Genomic DNA, 21,551 nt, shown 5'->3' with positions numbered 1-21,551 from the left:
CTGACAACAACTCTGAGAGATTTCAAAACCTGCCAGTAAACCATTAAAATCTAAGTGGACTAGAAGTATGACAACCTTTGTTTACTCCTTCCTTTAATTTCAGATATTTAAAGTTTTGGCTCAAACAAAGGATTAGGAGGCTGCAGTGGGACTGAGCTCCCTGTGGGAAGGCAGAGGGATCATGGGGAGGCTGCCTGATCACACCTGCCTTTTCCAAGTGCTCTGCCCTTTGGAATTAACAACTGAGACAACAGCTCATCTTCCCAGAGAGAAAATGAATAACCAGCTCCTGCAAGGGCAGGAGAAAGGGCATCAAAGCTGAGGAAAGCAAAGGAACAAAGGAAAATTCTCTGCAAGATGGAATAAAGCCAGAAAACTCTGACAAAAGAAAGCAGGATTTCTATAAGCACAATTTTGTTGGTTTTGGGATTTTTTTTTAATATATAGTGGAATTGATATTCCAATTTCACACTTCAGCAGAAGGAAAAATCAGTATTTTGTTCCACTGTCTTCCCTCCCACTGTGCCAGCTCCAGGCTCCTTAACTGAGCACACAATCCCAGCAACTGTCCCACAAACTGGGCTGGCCCATCTCCTACCCCACCTCAGAGAACAGCAGTGCTCTGGCTCTGACAGATTCACAAATCTGCAGCAGAGCAGGTGCAGGAGCAGTGTAAGAGCATTATTTAAGCACAAACATCTGAGTATCTTAACTATGGATTCCAAGATTAGGCAGCCCTTTAAGCTGCCCAGCTTTTCCCTCACCTCAGCGCTGCCATCAGTTCCTACTCACACCCAGCAAATGCAAACCATTTCAACTGGTAATTTTCTAGATTTTTTATTGCTACTCCAGCTCCCTGACTCCTGCAGTGTGGAAGCAATTTGGAGATGCTGCAAAGGGAGTATGCTGTGTGCTGTACAGTATGCAATAAGCACGGCATGGAAGCAAAGCCTGATGACCCAAAAGCTCACACAGGTGTTTTTCAAAGAGCAGCTGAGAAGCATTGCAATGGAAGCAAACACTCTGAGGAAGTTTAAAGAGCCATGATTTTGTGGATGACAACTGGTGTAAAAGTAGTTCACTTACAGGTACTAATTTCCAATACCATTTGGAAGGAGACTGCTCAGGAAGCAAGGAAAGGAACGTAGGAATAGGAAAGGAACATCAGCAATGCAAGTTAAAAGCAGTAATACTTAAATGCACTTCAGCAATAAACACTTTCACATTTCAGAGGCCTTGTAGCCTAGAAATTTAGATTTAAAGAGACTCAATAGCCAATAGGGTCAAATAATTCAAGAGATCCTTTAGATCACAGATCAGCTTGTAAATTAAGCATCTCTTTTTTGATGAAGGATATTATTTTCCATAAAAGGCACATAAAAAACCTTCAGCACTAACATGAAAATTAAACTGTGCCTTGTTCATAGGTCACACTTTGAGCTCTTTGCCTAGTAATGCCAATTTGAGGAAAGAATATGTTATTTGTAATTTAAGGTTTTATGAAATCACAGATTGGGAGTTCAGATAGATATTATGTTGGAGAAAGACTATTTGACATTCTCCAGAAATGAAAGTGTGCTATATTTTGCAATATTAGTGCATTGTAATATAATTTCAAGGGAAAAAGCTGGAAAAAACTACAAACACACACATATAACATTTGAATGCCAAGAGTATCCTTCCTGGACAGAAGCTGAATAAGTCCCTAAATACACACTGGAAAAATAACATGCAAAAAGAACATGCCCCGAGAGCTTTCAAAATATATAACATATATTTTGTGCTGTGAAAGCTGAGTCATATTTACCCACATACAGTTGATACAGGTTATTTTAGTTGAAACAAGTTGTTTTCATCCTACTGAAACTTAAAGGAAAGTCAGGAGATAACAATGGGCTTCAAAGGCAGGGAAGGGCACTGATGACAGAGACAAAACAAAGTGCATGCAGAAAACCTCACTTTTGAGGATTGGAGCCCTCACACTTCCCTGACAAAGAAAATACTGATATTTAAATCCATCCATCATCAACACACAATATCACAACTGAAGACAAATTTGTTTTACCTTTTGATGCCCTGGACTTTCCATTAGTTGTTGTTTTAATTTAATCTCTTTCTCTGTTATCTCTCTCATTTTAAGGTTCACCTAAAAGGGCATAGCAAAGAAAATTAATTAAAATACACCTGGATATGTTTCCACAAGTGTCCTTCTTGCTCCTGTTACTTAACAGTCAATTCATGCTACAAACATAAAAAGTTGATAGAAAAGCATGGTACAGCAGTTTTCTAGACCAAGTCTCTATTAGCAGGAGCTGAAATCACAATCCTGGGTTTGCAAGGACACATTCCCTTTGGAATGTGACTCTTGTCACTCAAAAGAATTAGAGTAACTTAACTGCTGCCCTTGGAAAAATTCCAGCACTTCTGTTAAATGTTCCATCTAGTCAGAGTTAAGTCCATCCTCTTATTTAGCATGAAACAGGGCTTCACCTAAAAAACCCCCACCAACCAAAAAACACCTCATAGCAACTTCTCTGAAAAGAAAGAATCCAATTTTTACAGTTTTTCTAAGTTAGCTCCTTATTATTGTCTTTATTTTTGAATTTACCAGCTTTATCCTTCCCTAAGAAAAACAAGTAGAAGGGATGCCAGAAAGTAGATGCTTGCTAAAGTAGAAGGGATGACAGAACTGCACAAGTAAGAAAGGAAGGCATGCATCAGAATCCATTTGAAAAATCTGAAAGCTGACAAGAAAAGACAGGCAGGCTTTTCCCAAAGTGAATTTTACCTTGTTAATCCAGAAAACCATGGCATCCTCCAAATCATAGGGCAGTTCTTTTGAGGCACTGAATGTAGAGAAACGCTTGACACTGGCAACCACCTTCTCAATGCTGATCATTTCTACAGTGTAGGCCATCATAAGGGCATCAATCATTGCCATATGAGAACTCTGAGAGAAGCAAACAGAGAGGATTGGAAAATAAAATCCCTTTTAAAAACAGTACCTTCTAACTGTATTTAAACCAAAACATTGCTAAGGTTAACGACCTAGAAATTAAAATAGTAAATGGAGTGAAGAGCTCTTAACTAGCGTTAAATAAAAAGAAGATGATTAGGTGGATTTAATTAAGCGAACCATTTTGATTGGTGCAGAGCCCAGATCAGACTCAGACACAGGTGTATCATCGCTCTCCATGACGTAAATCCCCTTCCGAGACAGCGCCTGGATCACGGACTGGTGGCCCTGCAGAGCTGCCACCTGGTCCCCCTTGAGGATGAGGCTGCAGACGCGGCAGTAGAGCTCGCTGGAGAGCAGCAGTTTGATCACGGGCGGTTTGATGTGCTCCTGCTCGTACTGGTCGATGTAGAACGGGTCCTTCAGCTCCTCCGGGACGTTGTCTGCAAGAGCCGAGAGAGCGGTGACACAAGGCTCCTCACCAGCAGTGGGCAATCCCACGTGCTAGAGGGATGCACATTTGATTTGGGATTATCAGGTTAGGGCACAGGTTAAAATGGGTGTCAGATGGACAAGGTTCATCCATATCTTCACAGCAAAATCCCAAAGCATCCACGCACGGCAACTGGAGAACTGCAAGACTCCATCGCCAGCAGGGGTCTCCAAACCAAGCCACCAATTTTTTAATGGATTCTGGCAATTCAGAAGGAAAAGACCAAAATATCTGACTAAAACCTTGAACATTTTACAAACTAACCAGTGAGCTGATTATCTATTTTTTGTCAAGAGCATTAATCAAACTCTTGTAGCTTGCAGCCTTTAAATAATTCAAGCCTAGGAAGCAAAACCGTTCCATTTGGATTAAGCAGGAACTTTAAACCAAATCTAAAATTGAACTTCTTCTGCCTTGGCCCAATTTCCACCAGTTGTGTTAGGATTTTTATCAAACTGATCCTAGCCCCTGAGTGTAATAATTTAGAAGAAGCTAAAATTAGCAACACAGAGGGCCTCACCCTTGCACACCACCAGCCATAAACACATTTTTACTACTCCCAGCACAGCTCAGAGCTGGCAGGAGAGAAAGGCACTAACAACAACCAATATTCCAATCACTCTAAATATGTCCAAGACATCTCAAATCCATCCCTTGCTCTATATCCCAAAATAAATCCTTCTCCTCATGTTGGGTAATCAGGCTGGAACTATTGATCTTTATAACAACTGAGCAGGAATAATGAGAGTCTGCAGCTCCAAGAAAAATATTTTCTAGCCTCAAGTGTATTGTCTTAATAGAAGCCTGACATTTCCTAAATTTCAAACATAAAATTCTATCTGATGCTATCCAGTCACTCTGAATATCTTTCCCCAAAGTCACTTAAACAGTTCATTTTAAATATATACATCTACACTTAAAAGAATTATTAATTTGGCAGCATATTTACTTTTCATTCAGCTCATTTCCAGAATAATTAAATTTTCCCATTCCAAGAAACTCCTACCCATATCTTTGAGCTGCAAAATAAGGCACACAGTAATTGTATGCTGCAGAGCACTTGATGTTCATGAAGAAGAGGGATGGAGACAGAGTGCTATTGCATGAGCTACAAGTACATCTCACTTAGATAAAAATATGCAGCAAACCAGTGTTGTCTAACAGCTCCTGTCAGTCAGACAGTGCTGGTCCTTTTTCAAAATGGGAAGAAAGTTTAAAAAGCTTTCTAAAATTTTTAAAAATGGAGATAATTATTTTTCCTTTCTGTGACACTGAATGTGACTTTCCACTGAAGGTGGTTGGAAGAGACAAAATCAAACCCACTGGCACCACCTAAGTAGCATTTGTTAACATGGCTGTCCATTTTTAGTGAAACACATAATAAATTCAGATATTTTTTAATCTTCTTAATATTAGTCAACCTGACCTAAACTCAAAGGCTGTTGAAAGCTCATTCCAGTTAATGGCCATTTCCATTTCCAGATAGAGAACTCCAGCTTCCATTTCTAAAGACTGAGGAAAGATGCAAAAATCCAAATGCAAAGCAGCTCGTGCAATTCAACATTTTAGTTCATCACAAGCAGCTACACCTTTAAGGACCAAAGACACGTTGCTTTGTACTAGAATTATTTGTGAAAGGAAATAATACAAGCTCATAAAATATCCATGAAGTTGTACTTCTCTGGCAGAGCACGAGCACCACTCCAAATTTTAAAGGCTTTTCTTTAAAACAACACAAAAAAAAATGCAAATCCCAAAAGTCTGCAATCAGAAGCACTTGGATGAGGGGTTTTGTTCCAATACCTGCTCTCCACCAGCTCAGGAACTGAGGTGACTGCCTGGAATTGGGCTGGAATGGTGGACAAAGAGCCCTGAAATCCCCAGTCTAGATTTTCCTGGGGATTTTCCCTTCTCCACAAGGTAGAGAGACTGGGATTGTTTTATAGACTGTAAGCACAGCAAGGAAAAAGGGTTCTCTGCAGCACTGACACACCCAGGAGGGAAGCAATCCATAGGATTGGGGTCTTTACACACATTACTGACACAGGAGAGGCCATGGGAGCTGAGCCCCCCTGTGACAGGGACAGGCAGAGCTCCCACATCAGTTTCTGATTAAACCAGCTCCATTTCAATGATTTTTAAAAGCCTTTTCTAGCACTAAATGGATCTAGTTCTTAGTGAGGAGATTCCATGTCACAGAAATCAATACGTTAAAAAAACCACAAACCCAAACAAACAACCCAAAACACACAAACAAAAAAGGAGAAAATAAAAACCCCAACTTGTATCGTGTCATTCAATCTGAATGCCCAGTCAAGAAACCTGAAATCTTTTTCTTTTATACTGAAGACTCCTCTAATTTCATGTTTCTGATCTCCATATAACTGCTTAAGGACTGAATGGATTTGGATTGACCAGGATTAAGGGTAGGGCTGGGTGGGAACAACTTTTAGTACCAGGATTAATAATTTCACTTCCTACTATCCCAGGAAGTTATTAATCAACATTAATCCTCCCATAATTGCAATTTATTTCACTGTAAACACTTGCCCAGGTTTATTTTTCACATTAGTACACAGAACACTTCTGTCTGTCACACACAGGAAGAGTCCTGTAGCTGACTTATGTCCTGACTAATGATCCATAAAAAAATTAAAGATATAAAAACCACATCAAAGCCTAAGAGTGACAATACTAACTTTATTATTTCAAATTTATTTATGCTGGACATAGTGGCAGGCACAAATAAAAGAGAAATAAATGGCAGGAAAACTTCCAATGCAAACAGGATGCTAAATTAGTGTATATTAAAAATTGAGATAATTATTTCTGAGTTGGGAAAATTCTGAGTTGGGAAACTTCCAAATAGAATTGATGTCCTGTACTCAATGCAGTTGTCTCAAAAGGGGTAACACAGAACAGACAAAAAAAGGCTTTAATTGAGAGGTGTCTTCAATATTTGAAATCTGCATCTGAAAGTGCAACTGAAGACACTGATCTCACCTTTCACACCTGTTAATTATCCTTACCTGCAGCACCAGGGCTGCTCCTTCTCCAACCCCCTTAAAAACAACAGAATTCCCACACTGCCAGAAATCCCAGAAATGCCCTGTCACTTTTAGAACAGCTCCACCCCATCAAAATTACCCAGTGCTGATTTCAATCACTCACCATGGCCACATGAGCAGCCCCTGCTATCATGGACACCTTTTCTCCCCCCTTTTTATGGATCAGACAAACCAAAGGTGTCACAGCCTTTGTGCTGGTCTCACTACAGAATGTGCCAATGCTCTTTTGGAAGAAAATGTCCCAGGCTTTCCAAGCCCCAGTTTCTATCAGCATCTTTTCCAGCACCTTCTTTCCATGACCTATAACTGAACCTGGAGGTTGGAAAAGTTCTGTTCATTAAAAATTGAGTTTTTTACACATTTATGCCTTGGATTTTGGAGAAAATCGACACAAAAAATTCACTCCTGAGAAATTAACACCTAAGCTGTAGCTACAAAAATTTCTGCTCTAGCAGTTTAACAAATCATACTAAAAGAAACCAAATTAAATCATGTCCTTATTTTTTGCTTATCAAGAAGCTTCCAGTACAATTTTTTCATTCAGCCATTGTTTTGGTCAGTTCCATGGTATCAATGGGTTCTAATATCTCAAAAACTGTCAGCTGTGAGTATAAATCTTCAAGTACAAAAAATCCTTGAGAGGATTACAAAAATAACTTAACTTACAACAACTGTCAGAGAGACAATTATTGCCAGACTCTCCTTGCTTCAGGGGAGGGAGCATTTCTTTATCATCTCCCTTACAAAAAACCTGTTCAAAGACAACCACCTGATTCTGACTTGATAAAGAAAAATACAGTAATCTGAACAAATTTGACTTTTCCCTTGAACTGAGGAGGTGGATCCACCCCAGATGTTATTTTACCTGCAGAAGATGAAGAACTGGTTTCACCTGGAAAGGGAGCCAAGCTGTCCTGGTAAACAGCACGAAGCTTATTCACATTCTGAGCAGGATTTCATTAGTATCAGTATCTGTTCCCAGAATTATTCAGCACTGCTGAATGTCCGGGCTGAGCACAAACTCCACCTTTTCAGCACTGAGACCACCAGAATCTAAATATTTTGTGTTGGTTCTCATGACAGCACTGAATTCTAAAGCCTGTAAGTGATCTGGAATAGGACACATGAAGATTTACATACAACAGGCAGGAAAACCCCAAGCTAAAGGCTTTGCAAACTGCTGGGAGAGTGACTGCACTTATTATCATATCTTTTGATCAAGGATAAAGCCACAGTCCTGGATAAAGCAGAAGAAACAAAATAATAATTACGGGATCCTTCACCCCAGTAAACTTCACACAATAATACTCAGTGTTTATCAAACAGCTGCTATTCAAAAAACAAATGTTTAACTGTTAATATTTGCTAAACACAACAGCTTTCTTAAAAGGATTTTTTCTACCAGCCTGAGAAGAAAGCTGACAAAAGACAAGCAGGGAATCCAGGGATTTAGGGAATTTGGCCCAGGAAACATCCTCACACTGCCTCTACCAGCTGGTAACTGTGGGGAGCTATTACAGCACTGTACATCCTTATTTAGCAAGCAAGTTCTAAGTATTCCAAGACCAAAAAAACCAAACCTGCATTTCCCCTCCAATGCATTCCATTAGTCCTTGGCTCTCCTGCCTGCATCTTGCCAAAGGTTTCAGGCTACTGTCAGCTTTAAGTCTGGAAGCTATGTAAAGCTCCCAGCCCTGATAAATAAGTAAAACCCATCAGGTCCCTTTTGAAAAATCTGAATTTTGCACACTGTTTTACAGAACCAACAATATCTGCTATGGCAAAGTTGGAACACTGAGACACTTCCATATCCTTCAATACCTAAATTTTAATATTACAGCCATGATGATGGAAAATATAATTTCTACACATAAATTAGTGCCACATTCAATCTGCTGAGAAATCAGGAGTGTCCATTTTCCCAAGTGGTACCAAATGAAACCATCCTGAGTTTGTTCTTTCCAACTGCTGCTGCTCAGAGCCCCAGGGGCCAGTGGGGCTGAAGGGCCAGGTCCCCTTCCCATTGCTGTGCATGGCCTCATTCCTGCCTGGCAATCTGGATCATTCCAAGCACTGTGGAAAAGTGATCTCCCCATGGAGGGCTTGCCAAGGCTCCCCAGCCCTCCCACACTCACCCTCTGTCAGATGAAGTTCCCCACTCTCAGTGGCAGCTTTGCTCCTCAATCCTTTAAACATCAGGAGATCGAATTCCCTGAAGTGACTGGTTGGTTCTCATCAAAGTTTGAGGATGAAAAAAGCTAATTCTGGTCTAATTAAACTCCATTTTCTCAAACCACTGTCTCAGCTAAAGGGACTTAGAACCCTTCCAGGCCACAGAAGGTTTCCAGATGTGCTCAGAGTGAGAGTGACCCGTGTCAGTACTCCCAGCTTTACTTGGGGAGATGGATGACAGTGAATGGAGAGAGGCCTTCCTTCACAACATCCCTCCCCTCTGCTTTCTGGAATCCACACAAACAGTTGTAGGACCTCCCTCTGGAGCCCATCTGTGCCAGCCAGGAGCTGCAGGTTTCCAGGAACAAACCATCCAGCCCAGCTCCTGTGCAAGAGGAGGAGCTGTCTGCCAGTGTTTGTGTAGCTGCTCCGTTGTTTGGCTACCAAAATTCTCTTTTCATGGCCAGAAGGTGAAAAAAAAAATAAAAAAGGAGGACTGCATCATCTTGTACTACCAAACAAAACAAAGCCCAAACTAGGACTTCAAAGTATTCATCATGCATGCTCCCAGTGATTTGTCCTTGAGGAAAAAAAAACCAAAGGATGAATGAAGAATTTTCTTATTTAAATGTCAGCTTAGAAGCTGAGAATTCAAATATCCTTTAACAGCAAAGAGGAAATACAGTTGCAAGTAGAACCTGAAGTGATGAATGACTTTCAGTAACATTCTACACCAGCATCAAATTCCTGTTCTTGACCCTTTCCACTCTCCACCATGACCTCAGCCTTACCTGAGCTCAGATGAAAACAAAATGCACCAGAATTTGAAGGATTAAGGCACAAAATTATGTCAATTCAAAAATCAAATCCAAATCTAACATCTCAGAAAAATGTTCATTCACTTGAAGGCAGTTATGGAGACCTGGTAAGATTTGCTTCAGAACAGAAGTGTTTTAATGTTACAAATAGATAAGCTTTTTTTTACCAAATTAACCAGAAACAAGTCTAAAATAATAAAAAGTCCTCAAGGCCTTTAATAATAAAAAGACCTCAAGCCCTTTAATCTGCATAGTGAGATTTTAAATAATAAAATCACAATTGATTGTAGCTGCCCAAGACTCGCTGAACAACATCCAATATCTTAAAACTAAAACAGAGCCCTGAGAGATGACAAGTAATGTGTTAAATTCAAGTATTATTCCAAATTATAATCACACAGGAAAGCTTCTTAAACCCATCTCTCTATGAATTAAAGAGGCTTATAAATTTCTAGGGATTGTGCAATGTTATTCCAGCAGTAATGGCTAACATGTGACAGAGACTTGCAGGAGCCATTTCAAAAATCAAACTACATTTCCACGGGCCACAGTCCTGCTAAGACACACACAGACACCAATCCTCACTCACTGGAGAAAAAAATGACTTTTTCCTATTGTTTGTGCCATTTAAATGTTGTTCTTTGTAATCTGAAGAAGCCTAAATGCAAGGAGAATAACTGGCAGAGGCTGCTGCAGCCAGACATCCCAGCTCTGCCATGGGAAAAGCTGATTCTTTGTAGCTTTTAGTCACAGGAAAGCCAAATACTTTTACAACCTGTGTTGTCAGGAGCATAAACAGACTTGCCATTAAGCAATTAACTGGTCCAAGAGGTTCAGACACAGCCCTGAGTGCTGGAGCAGACACCACCCAGCAGCACGAGGCCACCGAGCTCTCTCTGCAGCGTAGGATCCGTGCCAGCCCCTTCCCATTTAGGATCAGCTTCCCTTGGACACAAAGTCACAATATAAATAGTGCATCCCCAGGTCTGGAATAACTGTTTTATCAGGAATGGCTAAAAAGTTTCAGGAAATGTTACAAACAATTCCAGTAACTGAGAAATATTTACATCAGGAAGTGGCTGTTCTGTTCTTTTGAGTTATCAATGTTCCACCGACAGCCTCCCCAAATTCCCACATTTTCAGACGTCATCTGATCCGTGGGGCTTTTTTTGCCTCTTGTTGCTCGTAACAAAATACATCAAACACTGTAAACTCCATTTTTTTTGCCCACAGTCACCAAGATGAGGGAGACACTGACAGGGCTGGAAATGTTTAAGGAGAAAAATAATTGATAAAAAATATTCCAGCAAGGATTAATATTTAATGGCAGGAATGGACCACTTTTCTTCAGCCTTGTCACCAAGTAAGCCCGTGCTAATCCATTAAGCATATTATGAGTTTGGAGAATTAGACTTAGATTAACAGGGCCACCTCATTTTCCAAAACAAGACTCTATACATGTTTTTATTACATCTTTTGTTCTGAGTATTGCATCCTATTTCTTCACAATGAAGCTGCTTAAACTCGAGATGCATCTTGTACATCGAGACAGATCTAGTTCAAAACAAAAGAGGATATTTCAATAGCTGCCAGGAAAACACTGTACAAATATACTCCAAGAATATTTATTTTTCCACGTTTGACAGTAAAAGTTTATGACAATGTGAGGGAAGGAAGAACTCCTCTATTCCCTACAACCTGCTCTTTAATGTCACAGTGCCCAAACTACACCTGCTCATTCAACACTTCTTTCCACAAAGGAAAAATGCTGCTGAAGATAAACAGATTATTTTTTAGAACATTTTGAATGTAAAACCATAATGTGATATAAAAGAAGTTCTAACTGAGCATACAAAGGGAGTCAAGGTCCCAGCATCTGTTGGCCAAGATGACCAGACAAGAAAGAACCCAAATCCTGGAGGGACTTGGGGCCTGCAAGCAGTGACATAAACCCCTGTAGAACAAAGTCTGCTTAGCTAAAGCAAGGATTTAAACATTCTGAGGCAGGCAGTTCTTGCCAAGCACCATCTGGGAGCATTCACCATTAGGTTTGCTGATTCAGGGCATCTCATACAGTCCCGTTATTCCTGTTTAAGGTACCAGCAAAGATACAGGAGAACAGGCTGCCATATTATTGATATTTAAAACAAAGCCAAATTTAATTACTCCTCAAACAGCAGGGGAGACAGAAAAAGCAAGAACAAAATCAAGAATGACTTCTTGACAGAGGTGATCTTACCTATTCCGTAGGCTTTAGCACAGATCCATTGTAGATTAGCAGCTATTTTTGCTCTGGCTGAATCATAGAGCTCCAAAGGGACAATCTCAACTGCACTATCTGTCAGAGCATCCATTTTTCTTCTGGTACTATCTCCACCCGCACAAACATCAACATCCACCATCTAAAACAAAAACAAAAGGCAGAGACTTTTACACGAGCCGACGATTCATTCTAAAGGCACACAGGAGAGGGGTTGGTCACACAACAGGCCCGACATCCTTCGGGATTTCCATCGGCAGGGCTGATGTAGCGATTCCAAACCCGCTCGGAAATCAAAAGGCATCGGAGCCCGGGGCGAGCATCCCTTATTGTCAAGGGCAGGGCCTGGCTCGGCGAGCCCCGGGCCGAGGCAGCGGAGAAAGGCGCAGCCCCGTCACCTGCCGCTGGGATAAAGGGAGGATGGGGCTCTCCCGAACAATGCGGGCAGGTACCGCCGCCCCCTCCCCGCCCGCGGGGCCGCGCCGGGGCAGGGGCAGAGCCGGGGCAGCACCTGCGGCTCCTTCCCCCGCCGCGCCCCCGAGAAGCAGCAGAGGCTCCGCGCCCGCACGCCCATGGCCGGGCCGAGCAGCGCCGGGGGCCGGCGGCGCCCCCTCCCCGCATCCCCGCCCCACCCGGGCGGAGGCGGCGGCGGCGAGGGCGGGGGAGGCGGGGGAGGCGGGGGGCGCAGCCCACCCGGCGCCGGCTCCGCGCAGGCCCCCGCCGAGCCCCCGCCGCCGCCGCTCCCCCCCGCCCGCCGAGGCCTGCAGGCCCCGCCGCCTCACCTTGCCGCGCTACCGCCGCCTCATCCCCGGCGCGAGGAGGGGGCACAGCGGTGCCCGGAGCCCCGGCGGGGCGGGGGTGGGGAGGCTCGGCGGGCCCGGCGCCGGTGCCGGTGCGGGAGGCACGGACGGAGCCGCCGCCGCCGCCGCCGAGGGGCCGCGGCTGCCACAGCGCTCGGGGCCGCGCGCGCGCGCGCGCATGCGCCCGCCTCCCGCCCCGCGCGCGCGCCCGCGCCCTCTCTCCGATCCCCCCCCACTCCCCTCCCGCCGCTCCCGCCGCTCCCGCCTCGCCCGGCCCGGGGCGCGCGCGCGCGCGCTCGGCGGGAAAAGGGAGAGGCGGGAGGGAGCAGGGAGGGGAGGCGGGAGCGCCTGCGCGTGCGCGCGCGCGCGGTGTGCACGACCGCCCGCCGCGCGCGCGCGCGCGCCAGGCAACCGTTGCCATGGCGACCGCGCCCGGCCCGCGCGCGCGGGGAGCACGGCCCCCCGCCGCCCGGGCGGCCCCTCACGGACACACGGCCCCTCACAGATCCCCGAACCCTCACGGACACACGGCCCCTCACGGACACACGGCCCCTCACGGACCCACATCTCTGGCACACCCACGATCCTTATGGAACCGCCCCACCTCACGCACCCACAACCATCAGGGTCCTCCTGCCCTCACAGCTCTGCCCTCTACACCATCTTGAGGGGAAGGTGACCAGGGGTGCTGAGGGAGCACCGGGGTCCAGCCTGTGGGACTCATGGTGGAGAAAGAGCCCCTTTGGTTAAAAATGGGGTGAACAAGAGTGACTTGAGCTGTGTCCCACTCCTGTGACCTGTCAGGCAGGTCCTGGCTCTCCCAACCCACAGCCCGGGGCAAGAGTGGGGTCTGCAGGGCAGGAGGTGGAATTGGGGCTGCTGAGCCCCCATCCCCATCCTCACCCTATGGAGTCACATCCCAGCCTTCTCTCTGGATGCAGGGAAGCACAGAAATGCCAAAGAAAATGCCTCTCCACAAAACCCACCAGCTGTGGGAACCTTTAGGTGCCTGATAGATTCCTCTGTACCAAAGCACTTGTTTTATTAAGTGCGGGAAGGGTTGAAATTTCTTTCAATAAAACATTGGGTTTGTATCAAAAAGTACCAGCAATACTTTTCTTCATGGTATTACAAATAATATCCTTCAAGATTTGCTAAGCTACTCCGTGCTCACCATCAAAGGATGTCAGATGGTTTTCAGGCCGAAGCCTGACTTACATATCTTACGTTTCTTGGCAAAAAGAGAATTTCTTTCCCTCTTTATGTTGTGATCTGTAACAACAGCAAGAAATGTGTGACAGTTTCAAGTTGTGGGTTTTTTTGCTGTTAGACACACTCTTGTCTCCCAGCCCTGTCTCCTGCTGTCCTGCAGTCCACCCAGCAAGCAGAGGTCACAGAGTCCTAGAGTAGAATCATGGAATATCCTGAGCTGGAAGGAACCCACAGCATCACTGAGTCCAGCCGTGTCCCTGCACAGACACCCAGCCATCCCCAGGGCCTCCTTTGGATGCTCTCTGACAGCTTTAAATCCTGCTTATCTTGTGGTGCCCAAAGCTCTGTGCAGTTTTGGCCACCACTGTGTACCAGGCTCGTGATCAAAACTGGATCCTGCAGATTAGCTCACTTGACAAGAGACTTTTAGGGCTCGTCTGAAAAGTGAAGCTGCATGATTGAGCTTCGAGCCTTTAATGCCTGTGCTGGCCAGATGAATTATCTTCATATCCATCTACTGAAACCATGATTATAAGTTTAGCTGCACAACAGCGATAGCAGACTGACCTTATTCTACCTAATTTTGTTAAGATTCTCATAAATTATTTTCCTGCTGAATGTAACTGGTAGATTATATGAATATTTCAGAATCATTAAAGATTCATTTGGGTCTGTCTTAAGATTTAATGTTTATTTCCCTGTGTCTTCTCAAAGTGCAAGGGGAGGGCATTCTTTGTTTGTGTCACCAGGAAATACAATCTGGTGTCCAAAGGTTATTCCAGCCTCCATCACTCTTCCATATTGCAGGATTGTGTGCAATTAAATTGTCTCTGCAAACAACTTGCTGGTTGTTTAATAATCTCTGTTTGAAGGGTTTGGTTTTCAACACAGTGGTTACAGGCTCTCGATTTGTGGTGTTATCATCAGAACAAGCTGCTCTTGTTTTTAGATTAAGCTTTAAGGCCGAATCCAAATCCCCTTATATTTGAGAAGAATGTTTTCATTTTCCTGGTGGATTGGGCAATAGGAACAGAACAGCCCTTGGATTCCTGGAGCAGGTGACCCGTGAAAGGTGAAGGTGTAAGCAGGAGAAAACTGACCTGCATCTTCCTCTGACATATTTTTCCTTGAGGCAAGGAATGGATCCAATTGTCAAACTTATCAGGAACAAAAATATGCTCTAAGAAGGCAGCAGAAAACCCTCACAAAACCAAGCCAGTATCACCTCAAATCCTGAAACTCTTGGAATAAAAAAATGGGAAAAGTACAAAGAGGAGCGCTCTCCTTTCCCAGGCCTCTGCTGCACAGAGGATCCTGGCTCTGGAATTCCCTCTTGCTCTGCCCCTTTTTCTCCTCTCTACACCTCTTCCAGTCTGGTGTGGAATGTGCTGCCACTTCTTCCTCTATGGTAATTCCCTGAAACTCTGCTATTGAGGACATTTGCATGTCCGTAAGTGGAAGCCAAAATTGATGTTTTGGGAAACTTTCTGGGTGATGATGAAGTGGTTTGTCAAGAACTTGGCATCATCCCACACCAGCGTCCTCAAACTTGTCCTGGAGATAGAAAGCCTGCATTTTAAGTGGGAGGGTCACCGGTGGATTGCTAAGTGTGTTTGCCTTTTCTGTGAGGAAATAAATGACTCTCCCATATTCAGCAGCAACAAATTCATCTGTAATTTGCATGCTGCTTGTTTCTTTCTGTGCTCCAAGGCTTTTCTTCTGGAAAATGGTAATACATTGCTTTTCTACATGAAATAATTTTCCTATTAGTCTCCTGGATTCCTCACGCACTGGGAGTGGGTGTACACGTGAACTGACACAACTTGTCTTCCAGCAGTGCTCTGAGGTTAATTACTAGCAGGCAATTCCTTTGAGAAATCACCATATTCACACATGACACTTACTGCAGGTAGCAAAGCTGGACCCTCGTGCTTGTTTTCTGCCACACTGGATAAAAGCCTGGGATTTTGGTTTCTTCCACCTCGTTTCAATTATCAATATTGGGAGACTACAAATAGAATAAGAGTATCAGTTCCCAGAATACCTGATGTCCCCAAGGACAGCAGATCTAAATTAATGTTGTAAAAAAAAATATCTTCTGTAAAAATATAAATGTGCTGTGGCCTGGGACTTACAGGCTGAAGATAGGTCCTGGGTATGTAGAGGAAGAATGGTTTGGGTTGGAAAGGACCTTAAAGATCATTTTGTTCCAAATCCCTGCAGTGGGAGGGACACCTTCCACTATCCCAGGTTTCTCCACGCCCCATCCAACCTGACCTGGAACATTTCCAAGGATGGGCAGCCACAGCTTGTCCTCAGCAGCCAATAAAGGCATGTGGCTCTCTCTGGGAAGAGAATTTTTGCCTTCAGTCTTGCCCAACAGCTGCTGCCTGTGCTCTGCAGAACAGGTAGAGAAACATTCAAATGAATGAACATTTTTATCTCTTACCCTTGCAAAATTTCCAAGACAGCCATGAGAGCTGGGGGTGGCCCCAGCAGAGCAGCGAGCAGCTCATGCACACTCACAGCCCTGGCTGCTTGCAGCTCTCTCCTCAGGGCCCTATTTTCAGCCTGGACTAATTTTGAACCCTGCTGTAGCTGCTTCCCTGTGCTTAGTTCTGCAGGGCCTCGTTTGCCCCGGTGCTGAGCACTTAATATCCCCAGCCAGGATTGACTTAGAGCCTGGGCACAGCCCGAGGTCACAGCGTGGGGCCAAGGCTGGCACTGCCTGGAGGGCAGAGGGGTCTGTCTCCTCTGTGCCTATCAGATTTGGTGTCCTAAACATATGCACGTACCACAGAGATCAAAACAAAAGTTACATCTTACTAGAAATTCCAGAAGGAAAAGGAGATGTGGTCAAGAAGGCACTTAAAATATCTCCTGACTGACAGGAGCCTGGGTCCCATCACACGAGGGGGAGTGGGGGGCTGGCAGCCTCCTCATGCTCTTGCTGCTCTGACAGCTCCACGTGTCTTTTCCTCCCTTGTACAAAGTAGTTTCCTGTGACAGCCCATCAGGGAGGCAGCCTCAGGGAGCAGAGAGCAGGACATTATTCTCAGTAATGGAGGCGTCACTTCAGTGCCATTCCCAGCAGCACGGGAACTGTTTCTGAGGCACAGCGCCGCTGTCAGCAGCTCCTTATCTCCACTTCTGTGGCTCGGCAGGAATATGCAGTGGCAAGGCCTTGTGCATCACGGAACCACAGGCAACGAGCAGCATTTTTCATGTAAATAAAGAAAACAAATGAAGTGCAGGTAGTAGGGCTCTATTTCATTCATGCTTTTGTGTTATTTCAAAGGTAATGTATATGCAACTCAGCTGTTATGCTGATGAGTGCAACAAGTTATTCAGATTTATTTCTTTTTCTGCTGCTTGGAGTGTTTGATGTGTATCAAACCCAAGAAATGGGATGGGCAGGGAGCACAGGCAGCTCTGCTCCTCACAGAGAGGGGCTTCCCCCCAGCCAGGGACAGGCCCCATCACATTTAAAAGAATACTTGTGTTCAGCACTTATCTTCAAAGTGCTGTGCAAACATTAATTAATGACTCTGTTATTGCCAGGGGGAAGAGCTGGCAGAGGGAGGGGTGACAGCTCACCCTGCCTGCCCTCCTTGCTGGGAGCCAGAGCTTCTTTCCCCAGCTCTGAGGAGCGGGATGCTCCATCCCCAGGCCTCCAGTTACCTCCAGCAATTACAGCTCTGGAAGTGCTGCTGGTGGGTTCTGAGTGCCTGCATCAATAACAGGAGGGGGTTTCGCCTGTAAGATATTTTTATCCATGAGATTATTTATTTTTAAAGTCCCTGGACTATGTTTAGGAGGATAATGGGTCAATAGCATTCACAGCCCAGCAGGTTCTCCTGGGAGTCTCATCCCACCATGCCTTGTCATTCCTCAGGCAACCCCAAGCAGGGAGACCCCAGGGACGAGCTGGGTGAGCGCTGAAATGTTGTCATGATCTAATTAAGGAGCAAATTAGATGTTTCTATCTTTCCATGTATCTTTATATTCATTAAAGCACTTTTAGCAACTACATTTGGGTAGTGCTCAAACAAATCAGTTTCAATGGGGCCTGTTGATTTTCTTTCCCCAGATGATTTCTTTCTAAAATGCATTTTTTTCCTTAGGACACTTTGAGTAAAACTATATTTACCACAACTGTACTACTATGCAAAGACAGAATGACTTATCCCTAACTTCTTCACCACTTAAACATTACAGGAAATCAATGAATAAGTGAAAGACAGGAGAAAAAAAACCCCAAGGAAATAAAAATTGTATTACAAAATATAACATCTTCCCCCTGCTCCTGGCTGTGCAAGGTGCAGGAGCCTAGAGCAAAATGGAACATACTCAGCAGCACCATCCCAATAAATGCCATTGGGATTGTGGAGCAGCACAAATCCCTGGCACAGGAAGAGCCTGGCATCCATCAGCATGGCACAGAGCGCTCCTCTAGCCATGAGCTGGCACGTGGTTATCCTCAAAAACAACATCCTGATCCCCTGCTAAGCATTACCTTTGGGAATTCACAGCCAACTCAGCCAACCCTTTCCAAAAAGCTGTTACAACATGGTGATTTCACCAAAATGTTCTACATCCATCGCACAGAGGGAGGGAACAAATCTGGGGCTGCCTTGTTCCAGGTCCCCCAGGGGATGCACAAAGGCAAGCACTGCCTGCCAGGTCCTGGAAAATCCATCCCAGCCACGGGAGGGATGTACCTGACCCAGCACTTCCCATTCCCTGTGGCAGATTTGAGCTATGGTCTTGCAATACAGAGGATATTTTGAGGACAGGGCAGTCATTTCTGGATTTCAAGGCTTCTTCTTCCACAAATATAGACCTGGGGCCAGCACAGAAACTCGCTCTGGGTGATTTTGATGTACTTCAGTCCAGCAAAAACTGCCTCAAAAGCAAATTAAAGCTCCTCTAATTCCCCCACAGCAGGGTCTGGCAGGGGTGGGCAGTGGCTTCCCACTGCATTTTGCCTCATTCCCATCATTCCCATTCAGTATTTTTAGCTCCTGGTTTTCTGGTGGGATGCAGCTCCCGGTTTCCCTTGCTGCCAGCTCTGTGCCACAGCCAAAGGCTTCACCTGGCAGCCCTGTCCCCTCCTGCCCTGCCTGCAGGGAGGTGCCAAGGCAAACACTGCCCTCCTCACCCGCTTGGGCCCCAGCCAGCTTGCACATGCTCCAACACTCTTAAATCTGCAGCCAGACAAATATGGGAATGTACAAATTAGTCAGAGGAATTGAAACATCTCCATCCTGCTTGTCCAGGTCTGATTTACAGCAAGAACTTGACGAGGGTAAAATTGAGACACCGAGCAGGAAAGCAAACCATGCCAGAGCCTCTGAGGCCCTGGCAGTGAGCTCTGGCTGAAGGACCTCAGAGCAGGATCCCAGGATCAGGGGTGGGCGGTGACCAGCCTGGTCCCCACACTCCTGGCAGGGATGCCAAAGCCCAGGGGCACACGGTGTGTCCATCCCTGCTGCAGAGCTGGGCACAGAGGGGGTCCTGCATGCCCTGGGGTGCCCATCCCCAGATTCCCCCCGCAATCCCTTCCAATGGCCGTGGCACCTGCCGAGGTTGGCAGAGATGTGGGCAGGACACAGCCCCAGAGCAGGGGGGGTCTAAGCAAGGAGAGTGACCACGACACCATGAGCCGTACCCGGGCATGAACACAACATGGCTCGTGACGGTCCCGTCCTGCTGTGACACGGGTGGCCCCTCTGTCCCCATGCACAGTGCTGCTGACTTGGGCCATCGGCTGTGGGTGCTGCCTACACGTGTGGGGCTGTACAGCCCTGGTGCCACCATGCTGTGCCATCCCCGCCCTGGCACCATCCTGCTGTGCCATCCCCGCCCTGGCACCATCCTGCTGTGCCATCCCAGCCCACTCCCCACACGTGCCAAGGCTGCTGCCAGCCCAGCGCTCCCTGTCTCAGGCTCCATTCCCTCCCCGGGGTTCGGAAGTGGCTGAGAGCAGCCCGTACCCCTCAGCTGGTCCTGGAACCGGGGTGATGAGACCCACAGGAGCACGTGGAGAAGGGGGTGCTGCAAAGGACGCCCCTGTCCGCGCTGGGTGCCGCTGTCTGTCCTGCCGGGCGGACACACGGCAGCTCCGAGAGCCCGAACGCCCCTGAGCAGCCCCTGAGCGGTGAATCCCCGGCAGCCCTGACTTACCGCCGCCCGCCGCCGACATCCTCGCAGCCTCGGGGGTCGCCGGGGGCTCTGGGCAGCTCCCCGTGGCATGGGAGCCCATGGCACGGGCCGGGCTCAGCGCCGGGGGGCTCGGTGCCCTGCGCTCCCCGGGCAGGGCTGGGGGCAGCGGGGCCGCGCTGCGCTCCCCGGCATCGCCGGCATCACCACGGCAACTGCGGGCTGACTCACGCTCCTGCCCAGTGACATCAGAGATGCGGAGGAGGAGGCCGGGGGGCTGCGGGGCGATGCCGGCAGCAGATATTTCCGCTTTGCTTTTGGTTAAAGCTGCAAGGTTTTGTGCGGGGAAAGCGCTCAGATGCAGCCCCGCAAGGCAGTGCCACGCCGGGATCTTGGCTGGGTTGGTTTTTTTTTTTGCAGGTGAGCCACGGAGACAGGAGGGGGGAAATGGTGGAGCCCATCGGCTCTGAAAGCTGCTCCGTGCTGGTGGCGTGGCGGGACTGGGACAGAGCCAGAGGGACAGACGAGATCCCGCTCCCCCATACTGCCCTTGGAGCTCAGTTCTGTTCACAAAGCCCCAGGTTAAGGAAACAGTTGAGAAATTACTGACTTTGGCTTCCCCTGGCACCAGGAATGGCTGAAGGTCTCTCCTCAGAGGGGATGCATTGGACCCCTCACGTTCAGGCCCGTTTCTCCTGCACATCCTCCCTCTGGAACACTGCCCTGCAGTGCCCAGCACTTGTGTCCGGCATGGTGGGAGCTGCAGAGGGACCTGGCTTGGAAACCAGTGAGGAGCAGGCAGGAATGTTTGCTGGGCACACACACAGGGGGCTCAGCACCAGCACAAACCAATGCTGCACATAGAGAGGTTTTTCAGAGGGATCTGGCAGCACATTTTCTCAGAGCTGGGCCGTGCGGGGTTTCCTCACGTGCCATCTGGTAGCCACAGCCAGGAGCACGGATGCCTCCATCCCCTCCACTCACAGGCTCTGCTAGACTGAGCCTGATGAGACAGAGGAAGTATTTTTAGTGGGATGAGAGTCCTGCACGAGGCTCTGTGCTGAGCAAGAGCAGGCAGTGATGCAGCAGCTCCATCATCTCCAAAAAATAAACTTTTATCAACCCTCCATGGGAGCAGCCCCCAAGGCATCACAGCCCCGGGCAACATCCCGCACCAGACCCGTCCTGGGGGCTCCTGGGCATCCCTGATTCCATGAGGCTGGAATCAGGGAACCCAACACTTGGGGCTTTTATTTTTAGCCCAGCAAACTATAAATACAGCCCATGGTAACCCACGGGAATCTGAGCGACTGCTGGGCCCGGGAAGTGACAGCACCAGGGAAGCCGAGGCTGCCGGAGCTGCAGCACCAGGGCTCCAACAGGCAGAGCTCTGCCCTACTCCAGACACCTGGCCTGGATGGAAACACCTCCAACCACTCATGGATTGGGCTGCACCAGGCATGGGGCTGCTGCAGGGGGGACAGGGGGCTGGCAGGAGGAGTGGGTGCTGCTTGTGGCTGACAGGAGAGGGGAGAGGAGGGGTGGGGAAGGTTCACTGGAGGCCAAAGCACAGATTTCAGGGGGAACTGTGCATTTTTTCTTTCTTTGGT

At 46.9% G+C, this 21,551-nt stretch overlaps 1 protein-coding gene across 3 annotated transcripts in view; it reads right to left on the bottom strand.

Annotated features, from left to right (window-relative positions):
* Positions 1 to 20,129, bottom strand: part of CAMSAP1 (calmodulin regulated spectrin associated protein 1) — a 32,753-nt gene extending 12,624 nt beyond the window's left edge. Inside the window, exons 1-6 of one of the 3 annotated variants that reach the window (XM_036393669.2) lie at positions 19,966 to 20,128; positions 11,747 to 11,909; positions 3,137 to 3,399; positions 2,789 to 2,950; positions 2,066 to 2,146; positions 1,087 to 1,119 (exon numbers count right to left, since the gene is read on the bottom strand). In XM_036393669.2, the coding sequence (XP_036249562.1) occupies positions 1,087 to 1,119; positions 2,066 to 2,146; positions 2,789 to 2,950; positions 3,137 to 3,399; positions 11,747 to 11,909; positions 19,966 to 20,034 (771 nt within the window). In that variant the 5' untranslated portion in view covers positions 20,035 to 20,128. Of the gene's footprint in view, positions 1 to 1,086; positions 1,120 to 2,065; positions 2,147 to 2,788; positions 2,951 to 3,136; positions 3,400 to 11,746; positions 11,910 to 12,549; positions 12,646 to 19,965 lie in introns of those variants that run through there. The other 2 variants (XM_036393672.2, XM_054516921.1) reach the window with 2 other exon arrangements.
* Between the last annotated feature and the right edge of the window lie 1,422 nt (positions 20,130 to 21,551).

Source organism: Molothrus ater, chromosome 20 (assembly GCF_012460135.2).
Source record: "Molothrus ater isolate BHLD 08-10-18 breed brown headed cowbird chromosome 20, BPBGC_Mater_1.1, whole genome shotgun sequence".
NCBI classification, from domain to species: Eukaryota; Metazoa; Chordata; class Aves; order Passeriformes; family Icteridae; genus Molothrus; species Molothrus ater.
The sequence above is the reverse complement of the archived record's forward strand: the minus strand, read 5'-3'. Positions and strand labels throughout refer to the sequence as shown.